We start from the raw sequence: 17,883 nt of genomic DNA on the forward strand, positions 1-17,883 counted from the left end.
CTGCCCATGCTTCCATCCAGCCTTAGGTCCATCCATCCATGCTAGAATCCATGCATCCACCTGCCCATGCTTCCATCCAGCCTTAGGTCCATCCATCCATGCTAGAATCCATGCATCCACCTGCCCATGCTTCCATCCAGCCTTAGGTCCATCCATCCATGCTAGAATCCATGCATCCACCTGCCCATGCTTCCATCCAGCCTTAGGTCCATCCATCCATGCTAGAATCCCTGCATCCACCTGTCCCATCCATCCTCCAATCCATGCATCCACCTGTCCCATCCACCCTCCAATCCCTGCATCCACCCGTCCCATCCACCCTCCAACCCATGCATCCACCCGTCCCATCCACCCTCCAATCCCTGCATCCACCCGTCCCATCCACCCTCCAATCCCTGCATCCACCTGTCCCATCCATCCTCCAATCCCTGCATCCACCCGTCCCATCCACCCTCCAACCCATGCATCCACCCGTCCCATCCACCCTCCAATCCCTGCATCCACCCGTCCCATCCACCCTCCAATCCCTGCATCCACCCGTCCCATCCACCCTCCAATCCCTGCATCCACCCGTCCCATCCACCCTCCAATCCCTGCATCCACCCGTCCCATCCACCCTCCAATCCCTGCATCCACCCGTCCCATCCACCCTCCAACCTTGGCTCCATCCCTTGTCCATCCATCCTTCACCCACCCCACCGGGAGCCTTCTCCCTCCCTGGAACGCCGGCAGCAGCGTGGGCAGCGTCCTCCCCGGCCGCCCGTTGCCCCCCTTGCCCGTCCCCCGAGCAGCAGCCCCCGAAGCCCCCACAACCCCTCCGTGCCAGGAGCTCAACCCCTTTTATTCACCCCTCACCAGCAACCCCCGGCGCCGCGGGGCCGGCACCGGGTCCCCCGCTCACAGCAGGAGGTGCAGCGAGTACTCGGCGCGCGGCCAGCGCCGCGTGGGCCGGGAGCTGCGCCCGATCATGGGCAGCTTCTGCGTGTACCGGGACACGGGCCCGGGCCCGTGGTGCTGGGGGAAGCTGGTCTGGAAGAGGCGGCCCTGGCAGCGCCGCCCCGCCTGGCGCCCCGCGATGAGGAAGCTGAACCGGGGCGCCCCGCGCGGCGCGAAGCGGCACTTCTGGAACACGTCGCGAGCACCGGGCCGGTGCCCGGGCTGCCGGGGGGCCCCGCGGGGCCGCGGGAGGCTCGCGGTGCGGTGCAGCACCGGGCGCGCCGCCGCCGCCGTCCCGTCCTCGTCGCGCGGGCTCACCGTGGCGCTCGCCGTTAACTGCGGCATCTTCCGCGCCGCCCCTTCGCCCCCGAAGCCCGGCGGGTCCTTGCGGGGGCCCTCGGCGGAGCCCTCGGCCGGCTGGGCCGCGGCCGGGGGCAAACCCGTGCCGAAACGGGCGGCCAAGCTGTCGCCGAAGAAGTCGTAGAGCTCGCGGTACATGTGGTGCAGGGAGAGGGCGGGCGGCGCAGGGGGGGATGAGGATGAGGAGGATGACGATGACGCGGGGCCACCGCTGCCCCCCCCCAGCTGTAGCAACGGGCGCCCGAGGCCGAAGCCCACCTCCGGGTCCGGCTTGGGGCTGTGCCGCGGCGAACCCCCCCGGCGCGGGTCGGCGCCGGGCACCGGTGCGGGCGCCTGTTGCGCCTTCATCTTCAGGAGCCGCTCAACAGCCACCTGCGGACGGGAAGGGAGGTGGCAGCGCGGCCCCCGTGTGCCCCCCAGCCGGCCCCATGGCGCGAGGAGGTGCTCACCAGGATGGCTCCATAGACTTTGTGCCCGTCCGCTTTGACCTGGGCGTTGGAGACCGAGTAATCATCCAGGACCGCCTGCAGGTTGGTCCAGTACGTGGGGAGGTGCGGGTAAAGCACCCGCTCCACGGCCTGTGGAGGGCACGGAGGGAGAGGAGGACAAGGGGATGGGATGGGGGTGACCCACACATCAGGGCACAGAGCCATGGAACAGCTGGGGTTGGAAAGGAGCCCAAGAGCATCCAGTTCCAACCCCCCTGCCATGGGCACAGACACCTCACACTAAACCAGGGCACCCAAGGCTCTGTCCAACCTGGCCTTGAACACCGCCAGGGATGGAGCATTCACAACCTCCCTGGGCAACCCATTCCAGTGCCTCACCACCCTCTCAGTAAAGAATTTCTTCCTTAGATCCAATCTAAACTTCCCCTGTTTCAGTTTGAACCCGTTACCCCTTGTCCTGTCACTGCAGTCCCTGATGAAGAGTCCATCCCCAGCATCCCTTTAGCCCCCCTTCAGACACTGGAAGCTGCTCTGAGGTCTCCACGCAGCTTCTCTTCTCCAGGCTGAACAGCCCCAACTTTCTCAGCCTGTCTCCATACAGGAGCTGCTCCAGTCCCTGAGCATCCTCGTGGCCTCCTCTGGACTTGTTCCAACAGTTCCATGTCCTTTTTATGTTGAGGACACCAGAACTGCACACAATGCTCCAAGTGAGGTCTCCCGAGAGCAGAGCAGAGGGGCAGGATCACCTCCTTCGACCTGCTGGTCACGCTCCTCTTGATGCAGCCCAGGATACGGTTGCTTTCTGGGCTGCGAGCGCACACTGCAGCCGGCTCATGTTCATTTTCTCATCGACCAACACCCCAAGTCCTTCTCTGCAGGGCTGCTCTGAATCTCTTCTCTGCCCAACCTGTAGCCGTGCCTGGGATTGCTCTGACCCAGGTGTAGGACCTTGCACTTGGCATGGTTAAACTTCATCAGGTTGGCATCAGCCCACCTCACAAGCGTGTCGAGGTCCCTCTGGATGCATCCCTTCCCTCCGGCGCATCAACCGAACCACACAGCTTGGTGCCATCGGCAAACTCAATCCCACTGTCCACGGCACCGACAAAGAATAACCCCCTCCATCTCTCACCTTCCATCCCAGCGCGTGCAGCCCCACCACGGCGCCGTAATGGGAGCAGAGCGGGCGCACGGGGTCGGCCAGAACCTTCTGGAGCGAGAGGAGGATTTGGTGGTAGAGGCCGCTCACCAAATCGCCGTGGGTCCTACGGGGGGCAAGACAAAGGCACTGCAGACCCTGCCTGCGGCCCCCCCAGCCAGCCCCCGGCGCCTGCAGCTCACCAGAAGATGCGGCTGAGCAGCATGGCAGCGTAGTCCCGGAGGGTCCAGTGGTCGTTGAGGGGGTTGATGGAGGCGGCCAACGGCTCCAGGACGCAGTACATGACGCTGGCGATCAAACTGCACACGTAGGAGCCGAGGCAGAGGAAGGGATTCTGGATCAGGCTCCGGGCGATGTGTAACAACCGGTTGAGCTGCTCCAGGTCGTGGCTCACCGATTTCACCTACGAGCGACAGCACCGGGAGCGGGTTTGGTGAGGAGCTGCAGCCCCCGGTGAGCTCCAGCCCCGTCCCACCGCCGGCGCTCACCCCGCTGACCACGTAGACGAAGTAGGGCAGGAGGGCGGCGATCTTGGAGTTGGTCTGGAGGTCCTGGAGGGCCACCTATGGGTGAGGAGCAAGGGGGGGGGTCAGCCCCATGGTGGGGTGCTGGGGACGAGGAGAGGGGAACCCCTCAACCTCAATGCACCTTCATGAGCTGGGGGTCGTCGCCCAGCACCGCGCGGGTGACGTGCTGGTAGTACTTGAGCAGGTCGTCGGTCAGCGTGGACACGGCGCTGGGCACTGCGGTGGTGGTCGGGGGGTACAACGTCACCCCGAGGTCCCCTATGGGGAACACGAACCCCCCCCCCCCACTGTGACCCCTCCTCCTCGCTCCATACCAGCTCCCTGTGGCTCCAGGTTGCCTTTTCCATCCAGATAGGAGACGTGCACTGGAAGAGAGCGCGGTGGTGATGGTGCTGGGTGCCCTGCCCGCACCGGGGGGTCAGGGTGCTGGGTGCTGGGGGGGGTCCCTCACCTCGCACGGCCGTCTCAGCACATCCCTTGGGGATGTTGGTGGCCAGCGCCAGCTCCACCAGGTTGACCTCCCGATCCTCTTGGAAGTACAGCTCGCCCTCCTTGATGGCCCGGAAGGGCAGCGCTTCCTGGGAGCCGTATCCGCACACAGCCTGGGGCAACGGGAGGGGGAACGGGGATGCTGCCATGGCAACCGCAGCATCCCCACCGCACAGCACGGATGTGGACCCCCCCCCCCGCCCGGTGCCTGCATCCCTGGGACGCCGGTCCCCATCTCCGCACCTCAACGTTGCTCCAGCGCAGCGCCCGGTTGAAATCCTCCACCGTCAGCTTCCGCCTCCGCGTGTGCTTCATGAACTGGGAGCTGTTCTGGGGGTTGGGGGGGGGGGGGGGGGGCACCGTTACCGGCACCGTTACCGGCACCAGCAACAGGCCCCGAGCGCGGCCCGGGCCGCGCCGCCCGCACCTGCGTGGCCTCCCGCAGCCGGTAGCACACGTCCTCGGCCAGCAGCGCCGCCACCTCGTCGCTGAGCTCCAGCCCGGTGCTCTCCGCCATCAACCGCACCGAGTCCCGCGGGAGCTCCACGAAGCGCCGCTCCTCCCGCTCCGACATGATGCCCGCCGCGCCGGGACCCGCCCACCGCGCCGCAGCGGGCCAATCAGGGCGCGGCGCGGGGAGGGCGGGGGGTGTGGCTATGCTAATCAACAACGCGAAAGGGACGACGGGAGAATTCGGAACGGGGTTCTCGGGGCTTGGCGGGGGTCCGTGCATGGGGAACCGGGAGGGGGATACGGGATGTCCCTGGTACTGCAGCGCCGCTGGGCTCGGTGAAGCCCTGCGGGGACCTGATGCTGGGCAAAAACAGATCCGAGCGCTGTGAGCGATCGTCCACGGGTTGAGCCTTAGAGCCCCGACCGCTGCTATGGACCCCTTCCACTGGAGCAGCGTGCCCCAAGCCCCTGTGTCCAACCTGGCCTTGAACACTGCCAGGGATGGGGCAGCCACAGCTCCTCTGGGCACCCTGGGCCAGCGCCTCAGCACCCTCACAGGGAAGAGCTTCCTTAAATCCAGTCTAAATCTCCCCTGTTCCAGTCTGAACCCATCACCCCTTGTCCTGTTGCTCCATGACAAATCCCTCCCCAGCATCCCTGTAGCCCCCTTCAGACACTGGCAGCCGCTCTGAGCTCTCCTCGCAGCTTCTCTTCTCCAGCCCCAATGTTCTCAGCCTGGCTCCTATGGGAGCTGCTCCAGCCCCTGCTCTGAAGAGCATGGAGCAGGATTGGAAACGGGCACCGGGTCTACCCACAGAGTGGGTATCGAGTTAACCTCTTAGGGGGATCAGCAGCGCCCATAGAACAGCAGCGGGGTGAGGAGCCCATCACTGCCCAGAGGTTTTGCTCTGTTTTGAGCACCAGCAGTGACCGTGTTCCTGTGGTGCCTGCTGAGCGCGCGGCTGCTGCTGCAGCGGCAACAGGAGCCCCGGATCCCGCTGCTGCACAACAACGACCCCGAGTGCGGCGCTGAGGCAGAGGCCACTTTTGGGGGGCCTGAAGGAAACGGCTGATGGGGGGGTGGATGGGGGGTGGTGGGTTGGGTGCTGTTGGGTTGGGTGCTGTTGGGTTGGGTGCTGTTGGGTTGGGTGCTGTTGAGTTGGGTGCTGTTGGGTTGGGTGCTGTTGGGTTGGGTGCTGTTGGGTTGGGTGCTGTTGGATGGGTGCTGTTGGATGGGTGCTGTTGGGTTGGGTGCTGTTGGGTTGGGTGCTGTTGGATGGGTGCTGTTGGGTTGGGTGCTGTTGGGTTGGGTGCTGTTGGATGGGTGCTGTTGAGTTGGGTGCTGTTGGGTTGGGTGCTGTTGGGTTGGGTGCTGTTGGATGGGTGCTGTTGGGTTGGGTGCTGTTGGATGGGTGCTGTTCGGTTGGGTGCTGTTGGGTTGGGTGCTGTTGGGTTGGGTGCTGTTGGGTTGGGTGCTGTTGGGTTGGGTGCTGTTGGATGGGTGCTGTTGGGTTGGGTGCTGTTGGGTTGGTTGCCCTCCTTGGGACCGTTTTGGGGGCTGAGCTTTGTTATTAAAGACAAGGGTGTCCGGCAGATGGGGCTGGGCCTGCACCTGAGTGCTTGAAGGAGAGCAGGAGGAGGAGGAGGAGGAGGAGGGAGGCCAGCGGGGGGGTCCCCCCGAGCAGAACCTCCCTGTGAGAACAAACCCGGTCTGGGGCTCTCCGAGAGGAGGCAGAGGAGGGCGGGGGGGTCCCCGTGGGCAGGAGCAGGAACCCAGTTCAGGGCTCTCACGAGCAGAAGGCGCCGGGGTCCCTGCGGGCACAGCAAGAAGGAGCCAGAGGGGGGCGCGGGACCCGCACCGGGACCCGCACCGGGACGCTCCGCTCTGGCTGTAACCAGCCCGTTCCCCGCTGCTCTCCCCGCGCCGTCCCCCGCTGTTGTCCTCATCCGCGGGCACCGAACCCGCTGAGCCCCGGGAACCCGCCCGCTACAGAGCCTCCCGGCGTCCCCTGCGGACCTCATTTGCATAGCCACGCCCCTGACCCCACCCCCGCCAGGCCCGCCCCGCGGCTCTATGGGCGTGGCTTGTTGCTAGGGGCGTGGCCGCCTCTCTCCTGTGCGGTCGCTAGGGGCGGGGACTGTCTCTAGGGGCGTGTCCTCCCGCCCACTCTGGCCGTTGATTGGTGCAGCCGGCGCCTGTGGGCGGGGTTTGTTGCTGAGGGCGGGGCGCGCTTCCGGCGGGGCGGCTGTTGCTCCGGAAGCGGTGCTGGCGGCGGCGGTGACCCGGAAGTGCTGCGCGGGGCGGGGCTGCGGCGGATGATGGCGGCGGAGGAGCCTCAGCAGCAGCCGGAGCCGCTCGGCGGCGACGCGGACGGTACCGGCGGGACCCGGCCCCGCGACCCATAGCGCCCCATTGCCCCCTATAGCGCCCCATAGCTCCCCCATACTGCCCCCATAGCACTCCTATAGCGCCCCAACAGCGCCCCATAGTCCCCTATAGCGCCCCATAACCCCCATATAGTGCCCCCATAGCATCCTATAGCGCCCCATAGCCCCCTCATACTGCTCGCATAGCACTGCTATAGCACCCTATAGCTCCCCAGAACCCCCATATAGTGCCCCCATAGTATCATATAGCGCCCCAACAGCGCCCCATAGTCCGCCATAGTGCCCCATAGCCCCCACAAAGTGCCCCCATGGCACCCTATAGCGCCCCATAGCCCCCCATACTGCGCCCATAGCACTCCTATGGCGCCACATAGCCCCCCTATACTGCCCCCGTCGCACTCTTATAGCGCCCCAACAGTGCCCCATAGTGCCCCATAACCCCCCACAGCAACCCATAACCCCCCCATAGCGCCCCCACAGTGCTCCAGTCTCCCCCTGTACCCACATAGGCCCTCCCAGCACCCCAATACCCCCCTATAGACCCCCTTTCATCCCCCCCATCCCCCATAGGGTCCCTGTAGCTCCCCAACCCCCCCAGGGGGCACCACCCCAAAGCCCCCCCCAGAGCCCATGGGGGAGGGGGGGCGAAGGCCCCAACTTCATGGGGGTCCCCCCTTGACCCCCACCCCCCACCTCCCCCAGGTGTGAACTGCCTGGCCTACGATGAGGCCATCATGGCCCAGCAGGACCGGATCCAGCAGGAGGTGAGACCCCAACCCCCCCCCTCTGAGCCCCCCCCAAGTGCTTGAGGGGACCCCAACCCCCCCCTCTGAGCCCCCCCCAAGTGCTTGAGGGGCCCCCCCGGTGCAGATCGCGGTGCAGAACCCGCTGGTGTCCGAGCGCCTGGAGCTGGCCGTGCTCTACAAGGAGTACGCGGAGGACGACCACATCTACCAGCAGAAGATCAAGGTGGGCACCGCTGTGGGGCAGTGAAGGGCTCCGCTATGGGGCTGGAAGGCAGTGAAGGGCTCCGCTATGGGGCTGGGGCCGCGCTGGGGGCTCCGCTATGGGGCTGGAAGACAGTGAAGGGCTCCGCTATGGGGATGGGGCCGTGCTGGGGGCTCCGCTATGGGGCTGGGGCCGCACTGGGGGCTCTGCTATGGGGCTGGAAGGCAGTGAAGGGCTCCGCTATGGGGATGGGGCCGTGCTGGGGGCTCCGCTATGGGGCTGGAAGACAGTGAAGGGCTCCGCTATGGGGATGGGGCCGTGCTGGGGGCTCCGCTATGGGGCTGGGGCCGCACTGGGGGCTCTGCTATGGGGCTGGAAGGCAGTGAAGGGCTCCGCCATGGGGCTGGGGCCGCGCTGGAGGCTCCGCTATGGGGCTGGGGCCGTGCTGGGGGCTCCGGCTGCCCCCGAGCCCTCTCCTCCCCCCAGGACCTGCTCCAGAAATACTCGTACATCCGGAAGACGCGGCCGGACGGGAACTGCTTCTATCGCGCCTTCGGCTTTGCTCACCTGGAGGCGCTGCTGGAGGACGGGCAGGAGCTGCAGCGGTGCGGGGACCCCCATAGCAGGGACCCCCATAGCGGGGACCCCCCATAGCAGGGACCCCCATAGCAGGGACCCCCCCATAGCAGGGACCCCCATAGCAAGGACCCCCCCATAGCAGTGACCCCCATAGCAAGGACCCCCCCATAGCAGGGACCCCCATAGCGGGGACCCCCCATAGCGGGGACCCCCATAGCAGGGACCCCCCGTAGCGGGGACCCCCCATAGCAGGGACCCCCATAGCAGGGACCCCCCCATAGCAGGGACCCCCATAGCAAGGACCCCCCCATAGCAGTGACCCCCATAGCAAGGACCCCCCCATAGCAGGGACCCCCATAGCGGGGACCCCCATAGCAGGGACCCCCCCATAGCGGGGACCCCCATAGCGGGGACCCCCATAGCAGGGACCCCCCATAGCGGGGACCCCCATAGCAGGGACCCCCATAGCGGGGACCCCCCATAGCGGGGACCCCCATAGCAGGGACCCCCCATAGCAAGGACCCCCCCATAGCAGGGACCCCCCCCATAGCGGGACACCCCATAGCAAGGACCCCCCATAGCGGGGACCCCCCTAGCAGGGACCACCCCATAGCAGGGACCCCCATAGCAAGGACCCCGCCATAGCAGGGACCCCCATAGCAAGGACCCCCCCATAGCAGGGACCCCCCATAGCAGGGACCCCCCATAGCAAGGACCCCCCCATAGCAGGGACCCCCAATAGCAGGGACCCCCATAGCAAGGACCCCCCCATAGCAGGGACCCCCCCATAGCAGGGACCCCCAATAGCAGTGACCCCCATAGCAAGGAGCCCCCCATAGCAGGGACCCCCAATAGCAGTGACCCCCATAGCAAGGACCCCCCCATAGCAGGGACCCCCATAGCAAGGACCCCCCCATAGCAGTGACCCCCATAGCAAGGACCCCCCCATAGCAGGGACCCCCCCATAGCAGGGACCCCCATAGCGGGGACCCCCCATAGTGGGGACCCCCCATAGCAGGGACCCCCATAGCAGGGACCCCCATAGCGGGGACCCCCCATAGCAGGGACCCCCATAGCAGGGACCCCCCCCATAGCAGGGACCCCCCATAGCAGGGACCCCCATAGCAAGGACCCCCCCATAGCAGGGACCCCCATAGCAAGGACCCCCCCATAGCAGTGACCCCCATAGCAAGGACCCCCCCATAGCAGGGACCCCCCCATAGCGGGGACCCCCATAGCGGGGACCCCCCATAGTGGGGACCCCCCATAGCAGGGACCCCCCCATAGCAGGGACCCCCATAGCAAGGACCCCCCATAGCAGGGACCCCCCATAGCAGGGACCCCCCATAGCAGGGACCCCCCCATAGCAGGGACCCCCATAGCAAGGACCCCCCATAGCAGGGACCCCCCATAGCAGGGACCCCCCCATAGCAGGGACCCCCATAGCAAGGACCCCCCATAGCAGGGACCCCCATAGCAGGGACCCCCATAGCAGGGACCCCCCATAGCAGGGACCCCCCCATAGCAGTGACCCCCATAGCAAGGACCCCCCCATAGCAGGGACCCCCCCATAGCAGGGACCCCCATAGCGGGGACCCCCCATAGTGGGGACCCCCCATAGCAGGGACCCCCCCATAGCAGGGACCCCCATAGCAAGGACCCCCCATAGCAGGGACCCCCCCATAGCAGGGACCCCCATAGCAGGGACCCCCCCAGCAGGGACCCCCCCCATGCAGAGACCACCCCGCTACAGCTCCCTGGGTGCCCCTTCCCAAATCCTTTGGGTGTCTTTGGCCCTCCCAGACCCGGGGACCCCCCCCCCCCATCCTTGGGGGTGCGCCCCCCATTCTTGGGGTACCCTATGGGCTCCTGGGTGTTCCCAAGTCTCTGGGTGCCTGTGGTGCCCCCCCCCATCCTGGTCCTCCCTATCCCATATACATTGGGTGACCCCCCCCACCGTACCCAGAGCCCCCTCCCAGCCATCCTAGGGCCCCCTTCCCAGGTCCTGTGGGTGCCTTTTGTCACCCCCCTTTCATGCCTATGGGTCCCCCCCCCGTGCCCCCCCGTCTCTGGGTGCCGGAGTCCCCCCATGACCCCCCCATTGCCCCCCAGGTTCAAGGAGGTGTCAGCGCGCAGCAAGGAGGAGCTGGTGGCTCAGGGCTTCACCGAGTTCACCATCGAGGACTTCCACAACACGGTGGGACACGGGGGACACGCGTGTGTGACAGTGACCGTGTGTGTGTGTGTGTGTGACAGTGACCGTGTGTGTGTGTGTGTGTGTGACAGTGACCGTGTGTGTGTGTGTGTGTGTGTGACAGTGACCGTGTGTGTGTGTGTGTGTGTGACAGTGACCGTGTGTGTGTGTGTGTGTGTGTGACAGTGACCGTGTGTGTGTGTGTGTGTGTGACAGTGACCGTGTGTGTGTGTGTGTGTGTGTGTGACAGTGACCGTGTGTGTGTGTGTGTGTGACAGTGACCGTGTGTGTGTGTGTGTGTGTGACAGTGACCGTGTGTGTGTGTGTGTGTGTGACAGTGACCATGTGTGTGTGTGTGTGTGTGTGACAGTGACCGTGTGTGTGTGTGTGTGTGACAGTGACCGTGTGTGTGTGTGTGTGTGTGACAGTGACCGTGTGTGTGTGTGTGTGTGTGTGTGACAGTGACCGTGTGTGTGTGTGTGTGTGTGTGACAGTGACCGTGTGTGTGTGTGTGTGTGTGACAGTGACCGTGTGTGTGTGTGTGTGTGTGTGACAGTGACCGTGTGTGTGTGTGTGTGTGACAGTGACCGTGTGTGTGTGTGTGTGTGTGACAGTGACCGTGTGTGTGTGTGTGACAGTGACTGTGTGTGTGTGTGTGTGTGTGTGACAGTGACCGTGTGTGTGTGTGTGACAGTGACCGTGTGTGTGTGTGTGTGTGTGACAGTGACCGTGTGTGTGTGTGTGTGTGTGTGACAGTGACCGTGTGTGTGTGTGTGTGACAGTGACCGTGTGTGTGTGTGTGTGTGTGACAGTGACCGTGTGTGTGTGTGTGTGTGTGTGACAGTGACCGTGTGTGTGTGTGTGTGTGTGTGACAGTGACCGTGTGTGTGTGTGTGTGACAGTGACCGTGTGTGTGTGTGTGTGTGTGTGTGACAGTGACCGTGTGTGTGTGTGTGTGTGTGTGACAGTGACCGTGTGTGTGTGTGTGTGTGTGTGTGACAGTGACCGTGTGTGTGTGTGTGTGTGACAGTGACCGTGTGTGTGTGTGTGTGTGTGACAGTGACCGTGTGTGTGTGTGTGTGTGTGTGTGACAGTGACCGTGTGTGTGTGTGTGACAGTGACCGTGTGTGTGTGTGTGTGACAGTGACCGTGTGTGTGTGTGTGTGTGTGTGACAGTGACCGTGTGTGTGTGTGTGTGACAGTGACCGTGTGTGTGTGTGTGTGTGTGACAGTGACCGTGTGTGTGTGTGTGACAGTGACCGTGTGTGTGTGTGTGTGTGTGACAGTGACCGTGTGTGTGTGTGTGTGTGTGTGACAGTGACCGTGTGTGTGTGTGTGTGTGACAGTGACCGTGTGTGTGTGTGTGTGTGTGACAGTGACCGTGTGTGTGTGTGTGTGTGTGACAGTGACCGTGTGTGTGTGTGTGTGTGTGTGTGTGTGACAGTGACCGTGTGTGTGTGTGTGACAGTGACCGTGTGTGTGTGTGTGTGTGTGTGACAGTGACCGTGTGTGTGTGTGTGTGTGTGTGACAGTGACCGTGTGTGTGTGTGTGTGTGTGTGTGACAGTGACCGTGTGTGTGTGTGTGTGTGACAGTGACCGTGTGTGTGTGTGTGTGTGTGTGACAGTGACCGTGTGTGTGTGTGTGACAGTGACCGTGTGTGTGTGTGTGTGTGTGTGTGACAGTGACCGTGTGTGTGTGTGTGTGACAGTGACCGTGTGTGTGTGTGTGTGTGTGACAGTGACCGTGTGTGTGTGTGTGTGTGTGACAGTGACCGTGTGTGTGTGTGTGTGTGTGTGACAGTGACCGTGTGTGTGTGTGTGTGTGTGTGACAGTGACTCTGTGTGTGTGTGTGTGTGACAGTGACCGTGTGTGTGTGTGTGTGTGTGACAGTGACCGTGTGTGTGTGTGTGTGTGTGTGACAGTGACCGTGTGTGTGTGTGTGTGTGTGTGTGACAGTGACCGTGTGTGTGTGTGTGTGTGTGTGACAGTGACCGTGTGTGTGTGTGTGTGTGTGTGTGACAGTGACCGTGTGTGTGTGTGTGTGTGACAGTGACCGTGTGTGTGTGTGTGTGTGACAGTGACCGTGTGTGTGTGTGTGTGTGTGACAGTGACCGTGTGTGTGTGTGTGTGTGTGTGTGTGTGTGTGACAGTGACCGTGTGTGTGTGTGTGACAGTGACCGTGTGTGTGTGTGTGTGTGTGTGACAGTGACCGTGTGTGTGTGTGTGTGTGTGTGTGACAGTGACCGTGTGTGTGTGTGTGTGTGACAGTGACCGTGTGTGTGTGTGTGTGTGTGTGACAGTGACCGTGTGTGTGTGTGTGACAGTGACCGTGTGTGTGTGTGTGTGTGTGTGTGACAGTGACCGTGTGTGTGTGTGTGTGACAGTGACCGTGTGTGTGTGTGTGTGTGTGACAGTGACCGTGTGTGTGTGTGTGTGTGTGACAGTGACCGTGTGTGTGTGTGTGTGTGTGTGACAGTGACCGTGTGTGTGTGTGTGTGTGTGACAGTGACCGTGTGTGTGTGTGTGTGTGACAGTGACCGTGTGTGTGTGTGTGTGTGTGTGACAGTGACCGTGTGTGTGTGTGTGTGTGTGACAGTGACCGTGTGTGTGTGTGTGTGTGTGTGACAGTGACCGTGTGTGTGCGTGCCCCCGTTCCCCGTGTATTGCCCGTGTTAACCCGTGTGTGTGCCCCCGTTCCCTGTGTATTGCCCATGTTAACCCGTGTGCGCGCCCCCGTTCCCTGTGTATTGCCCATGTTAACCCGTGTGTGTGCCTCTGTTCCCCGTGTATTGCCCATGTTAACCCGTGTGCGTGCCCCCGTTCCCCGTGTATTGCCCATGTTAACCCGTGTGTGTGCCCCCGTTCCCTGTGTATTGCCCATGTTAACCCGTGTGCGCGCCCCCGTTCCCTGTGTATTGCCCATGTTAACCCGTGTGCGTGCCCCCGTTCCCCGTGTATTGCCCGTGTTAACCCGTGTGCGTGCCCCCGTTCCCCGTGTATTGCCCGTGTTAACCCGTGTGTGTGCCCCCGTTCCCCGTGTATTGCCCATGTTAACCCGTGTGTGTGCCCCCGTTCCCTGTGTATTGCCCATGTTAACCCGTGTGTGTGCCTCTGTTCCCCGTGTATTGCCCATGTTAACCCGTGTGTGTGCCCCCGTTCCCTGTGTATTGCCCATGTTAACCCGTGTGTGTGCCCCCGTTCCCTGTGTATTGCCCATGTTAACCCGTGTGTGTGCCCCCGTTCCCCGTGTATTGCCCATGTTAACCCGTGTGTGTGCCCCCGTTCCCCGTGTATTGCCCATGTTAACCCGTGTGCGTGCCCCCGTTCCCCGTGTATTGCCCATGTTAACCCGTGTGTGTGCCCCCGTTCCCTGTGTATTGCCCATGTTAACCCGTGTGTGTTCCTCTGTTCCCCGTGTATTGCCCATGTTAACCCGTGTGTGTGCCCCCGTTCCCTGTGTATTGCCCATGTTAACCCGTGTGTGTGCCCCCGTTCCCTGTGTATTGCCCATGTTAACCCGTGTGCGTGCCCCCGTTCCCCGTGTATTGCCCATGTTAACCCGTGTGTGTGCCCCCGTTCCCTGTGTATTGCCCATGTTAACCCGTGTGCGCGCCCCCGTTCCCTGTGTATTGCCCATGTTAACCCGTGTGCGCGCCCCCGTTCCCTGTGTATTGCCCATGTTAACCCGTGTGTGTGCCCCCGTTCCCCGTGTATTGCCCGTGTTAACCCGTGTGTGTGCCCCCGTTCCCTGTGTATTGCCCATGTTAACCCGTGTGCGCGCCCCCGTTCTCGGTGTATTGCCCATGTTAACCCGTGTGTGTGCCTCTGTTCCCCGTGTATTGCCCGTGTTAACCCGTGTGTGTGCCCCCGTTCCCCGTGTATTGCCCGTGTTAACCCGTGTGTGTGCCCCCGTTCCCCGTGTATTGCCCATGTTAACCCGTGTGTGTGCCCCCGTTCCCTGTGTATTGCCCGTGTTAACCCGTGTGCGTGCCCCCGTTCCCTGTGTATTGCCCATGTTAACCCGTGTGCGCGCCCCCGTTCCCTGTGTATTGCCCGTGTTAACCCGTGTGTGTGCCCCCGTTCCCTGTGTATTGCCCGTGTTAACCCGTGTGTGTGCCCCCGTTCCCCGTGTATTGCCCGTGTTAACCCGTGTGTGTGCCCCCGTTCCCCGTGTATTGCCCATGTTAACCCGTGTGTGTGCCCCCGTTCCCCGTGTATTGCCCGTGTTAACCCGTGTGTGTGCCCCCGTTCCCCGTGTATTGCCCGTGTTAACCCGTGTGCGCGCCCCCGTTCCCCGTGTATTGCCCATGTTAACCCGTGTGTGTGCCCCCGTTCCCTGTGTATTGCCCATGTTAACCCGTGTGTGTGCCCCCGTTCCCTGTGTATTGCCCGTGTTAACCCGTGTGTGTGCCTCTGTTCCCCGTGTATTGCCCATGTTAACCCGTGTGTGTGCCCCCGTTCCCTGTGTATTGCCCATGTTAACCCGTGTGTGTGCCTCTGTTCCCCGTGTATTGCCCGTGTTAACCCGTGTGCGTGCCCCCGTTCCCTGTGTATTGCCCATGTTAACCCGTGTGTGTGCCCCCGTTCCCTGTGTATTGCCCATGTTAACCCGTGTGTGTGCCCCCGTTCCCTGTGTATTGCCCATGTTAACCCGTGTGTGTGCCCCCGTTCCCTGTGTATTGCCCATGTTAACCCGTGTGTGTGCCCCCGTTCCCTGTGTATTGCCCATGTTAACCCGTGTGTGTGCCCCCGTTCCCTGTGTATTGCCCATGTTAACCCGTGTGTGTGCCCCCGTTCCCTGTGTATTGCCCATGTTAACCCGTGTGTGTGCCTCTGTTCCCCGTGTATTGCCCGTGTTAACCCTTGTGCGCGCCCCCGTTCCCGGTGCGTTGCAGTTCATGGAGCTGATCGAGCGCGTGGAGCGCCGGGTGCCGCTGCCGGAGCTGCTGGCGGCCTTCAACGAGCCCAGCACCTCGGATTACCTCGTGGTTTACCTGCGGCTCCTCACCTCCGGCTGCCTCCAGCGCCACCGCCGCTTCTTCGAGCAGTTCCTCGAGGGCGGGCGCAGCATCAAGGAGTTCTGCCAGCAGGTGAGGGCCGGGAATGGGCCTGGAATGGGTCTTGAATGGGCTTTCAATGGGTCTTGAATGGGCTTTCAATGGGTCTTGAATGGGCTTTCAATGGGTCTTGAGTGGGTCTTGAATGGGCTTTCAATGGGTCTTGAATGGGTCTTGAATGGGCTTTCAATGGGTCTTGAATGAGCCTTGAATGGGTCTTGAATGGATCTTGAATGGGTCTTGAATGGGCCTTGAATGGGTCTTGAATGGATCTTGAATGGGTCTTGAATGGGCCTTGAATGGATCTTGAATGGGTCTTGAATGGATCTTGAATGGGTCTTGAATGGGCCTTGAATGGATCTTGAATGGGTCTTGAATGGATCTTGAATGGGTCTTGAATGGGCCTTGAATGGGTCTTGAATGGGTCTTGAATGGATCTTGAATGGGTCTTGAATGGGTCTTGAATGGATCTTGAATGGGTCTTGAATGGGCCTTGAATGGATCTTGAATGGGTCTTGAATGGATCTTGAATGGGTCTTGAATGGGCCTCGAATGGGTCTTGAATGGATCTTGAATGGGCCTTGAATGGGTTTTGAATGGATCTTGAATGGGTCTTGAATGGGTTTTGAATGGATCTTGAATGGATCTTGAATGGGTTTTGAATGGATCTTGAATGGGTCTTGAATGCATCTTGAATGGGTCTTGAATGGATCTTGAATGGGTCTTGAATGGGTTTTGAATGGATCTTGAATGGGTCTTGAATGGGTCTTGAATGGATCTTGAATGGGTCTTGAATGCATCTTGAATGGGTTTTGAATGGATCTTGAATGGGTCTTGAATGGGCCTTGAATGGGTCTTGAATGAGCCTTGCATGAGCTTTGCATGGGCCTTGCATGGGACTCGGTCACGCACAAGCCACCCCCAGCACCCTCCTGGGCTCTCTGGGGCCTGACCCGCATCTCCCAGCACACCCAAGGGCATCTCCTGGAGGCCTCCTGCAGCCTTGTGCTGCCTCACACAGCCCCCATAGAGCCATGGAACAGCTGGGGTTGGAAAGGAGCCCAAGAGCATCCAGTTCCAACCCCCTGCCATGGGCACGGACACCCCACACTAAACCAGGGCACCCAAGGCCTCATCCAACCTGGCCTTGAACACCGCCAAGGATGGAGCATTCACAACCTCCCTGGGCAACCCATTCCAGTGCCTCACCACCCTAACAGCAAAGAATTTCTTCCTTAGATCCAATCTAAACTTCCCCTGTTTCAGTTTGAACCCGTTACCCCTTGTCCTGTCACTACAGTCCCTGATGAAGAGTCCATCCCCAGCATCCCTATAGCCCCCTTCAGACACTGGAAGCTGCTCTGAGGTCTCCACGCAGCTTCTCTTCTCCAGGCTGAACAGCCCCAACTTTCTCAGCCTGGCTCCATACAGGAGCTGCTCCAGTCCCTGCTCATCCTCGTGGCCTCCTCTGGACTTGTTCCAACAGTTCCATGTCCTTTTGATGTTGAGGACACCAGAACTGCACACAATGCTCCAAGTGAGGTCTCACGAGAGCAGAGTAGAGGGGCAGGATCACCTCCTTCGACCTGCTGGTCACGCTCCTCTTGCTGCAGCCCTTAAGGGGCATCACCCAGCTCCATCATCCCCCCCTCTGACCCCTTCCTTGCCCCGGTGCCCCTCTCACCACCCCCTTTCCCCCCCCCTTGCAGGAGGTGGAACCCATGTGCAAGGAGAGCGACCACATCCACATCATCGCCCTGGCGCGGGCTCTGCACGTCTCCATCCTGGTGGAATACATGGACCGGGGGGAAGGGGGGGCCACCAACCCCCACGTCTTCCCCGAGGGCTCCCAGCCCCGCGTCTGCCTCCTCTACCGCCCCGGCCACTACGACATCCTCTACAAGTGAGCGAGCCTCGCACGAGCGCTTGGGGGGGGTCACAAGTGGCCCCCCCCCCCCCCCCCGGCTTCCCCCCGTCCCCCCAATAAAGACGTGGCCCCACTCGCTCTGGATGTTTATTGGGGGGGGGGAGGGATGGGAGCACTTTAGGGGGCACTTGGGGGTTGTATTGGGGGTCTGTGGGGGGGGTGGGAGGTAGTTGGGGGGTGGGAGGGGGCACAGTTGGGGGGTCCATGGGGGGGCACATTGGACCCCTTTAGGGGGCACATTTGGGGGTTCTATGCAGTGAGGGGGTACGTTTGGGGGTCCCTGCAGTGGTGGGGGGCTCATTGGACCCCTTTAGGGGCACATTTGGGGGTCCCTGCAGTGGTGGGGGGCTCATTGGACCCCTTTAGGGGCACATTTGGGGGTCCCTGCAGTGGTGGGGGGCTCATTGGACCCCTT

At 62.2% G+C, this 17,883-nt stretch overlaps 2 protein-coding genes across 2 annotated transcripts; one reads left to right on the forward strand and one right to left on the reverse strand.

Moving 5' to 3' along the window:
• Positions 1 to 129: 129 nt before the first annotated feature.
• On the reverse strand, positions 130 to 4,494 carry TAF6L (TATA-box binding protein associated factor 6 like; the record flags this gene model as incomplete). The annotated part of the gene is made up of 10 exons (XM_080635905.1): positions 130 to 1,668; positions 1,746 to 1,874; positions 2,878 to 3,010; positions 3,087 to 3,307; positions 3,393 to 3,467; positions 3,553 to 3,647; positions 3,746 to 3,796; positions 3,883 to 4,033; positions 4,164 to 4,250; positions 4,348 to 4,494. 10 exons carry the CDS (start codon positions 4,492 to 4,494, stop codon positions 898 to 900), a joined length of 1,860 nt encoding a protein of 619 aa, XP_080492031.1. The 3' UTR covers positions 130 to 897.
• A 2,123-nt stretch (positions 4,495 to 6,617) lies between these two features.
• On the forward strand, positions 6,618 to 17,483 carry OTUB1 (OTU deubiquitinase, ubiquitin aldehyde binding 1). Its single transcript, XM_080635943.1, has 7 exons — positions 6,618 to 6,747; positions 7,464 to 7,525; positions 7,632 to 7,730; positions 8,196 to 8,314; positions 10,401 to 10,485; positions 15,380 to 15,574; positions 17,251 to 17,483. Exons 1-7 carry the CDS (start codon positions 6,690 to 6,692, stop codon positions 17,446 to 17,448), a joined length of 816 nt encoding a protein of 271 aa, XP_080492069.1. The 5' UTR covers positions 6,618 to 6,689; the 3' UTR covers positions 17,449 to 17,483.
• The last annotated feature ends 400 nt before the right edge of the window (positions 17,484 to 17,883 follow it).

The sequence above is a fragment of the Psittacula echo genome (genome assembly GCF_963264785.1).
Source record: "Psittacula echo genome assembly, chromosome: 28".
Lineage (NCBI taxonomy): Eukaryota > Metazoa > Chordata > Aves > Psittaciformes > Psittacidae > Psittacula > Psittacula echo.

Coding starts and splice junctions, on each gene's coding strand:
- OTUB1 (XM_080635943.1), top strand. CDS start 6,690: ATGATGGCGGCGGAGGAGCCTCAGCAGCAGCCGGAGCCGCTCGGCGGC. Junction 8,315..10,400: donor GACGGGCAGGAGCTGCAGCG/GTGCGGGGACCC, acceptor ATTGCCCCCCAG/GTTCAAGGAGGTGTCAGCGC. Junction 15,575..17,250: donor TCAAGGAGTTCTGCCAGCAG/GTGAGGGCCGGG, acceptor CCCCCCTTGCAG/GAGGTGGAACCCATGTGCAA.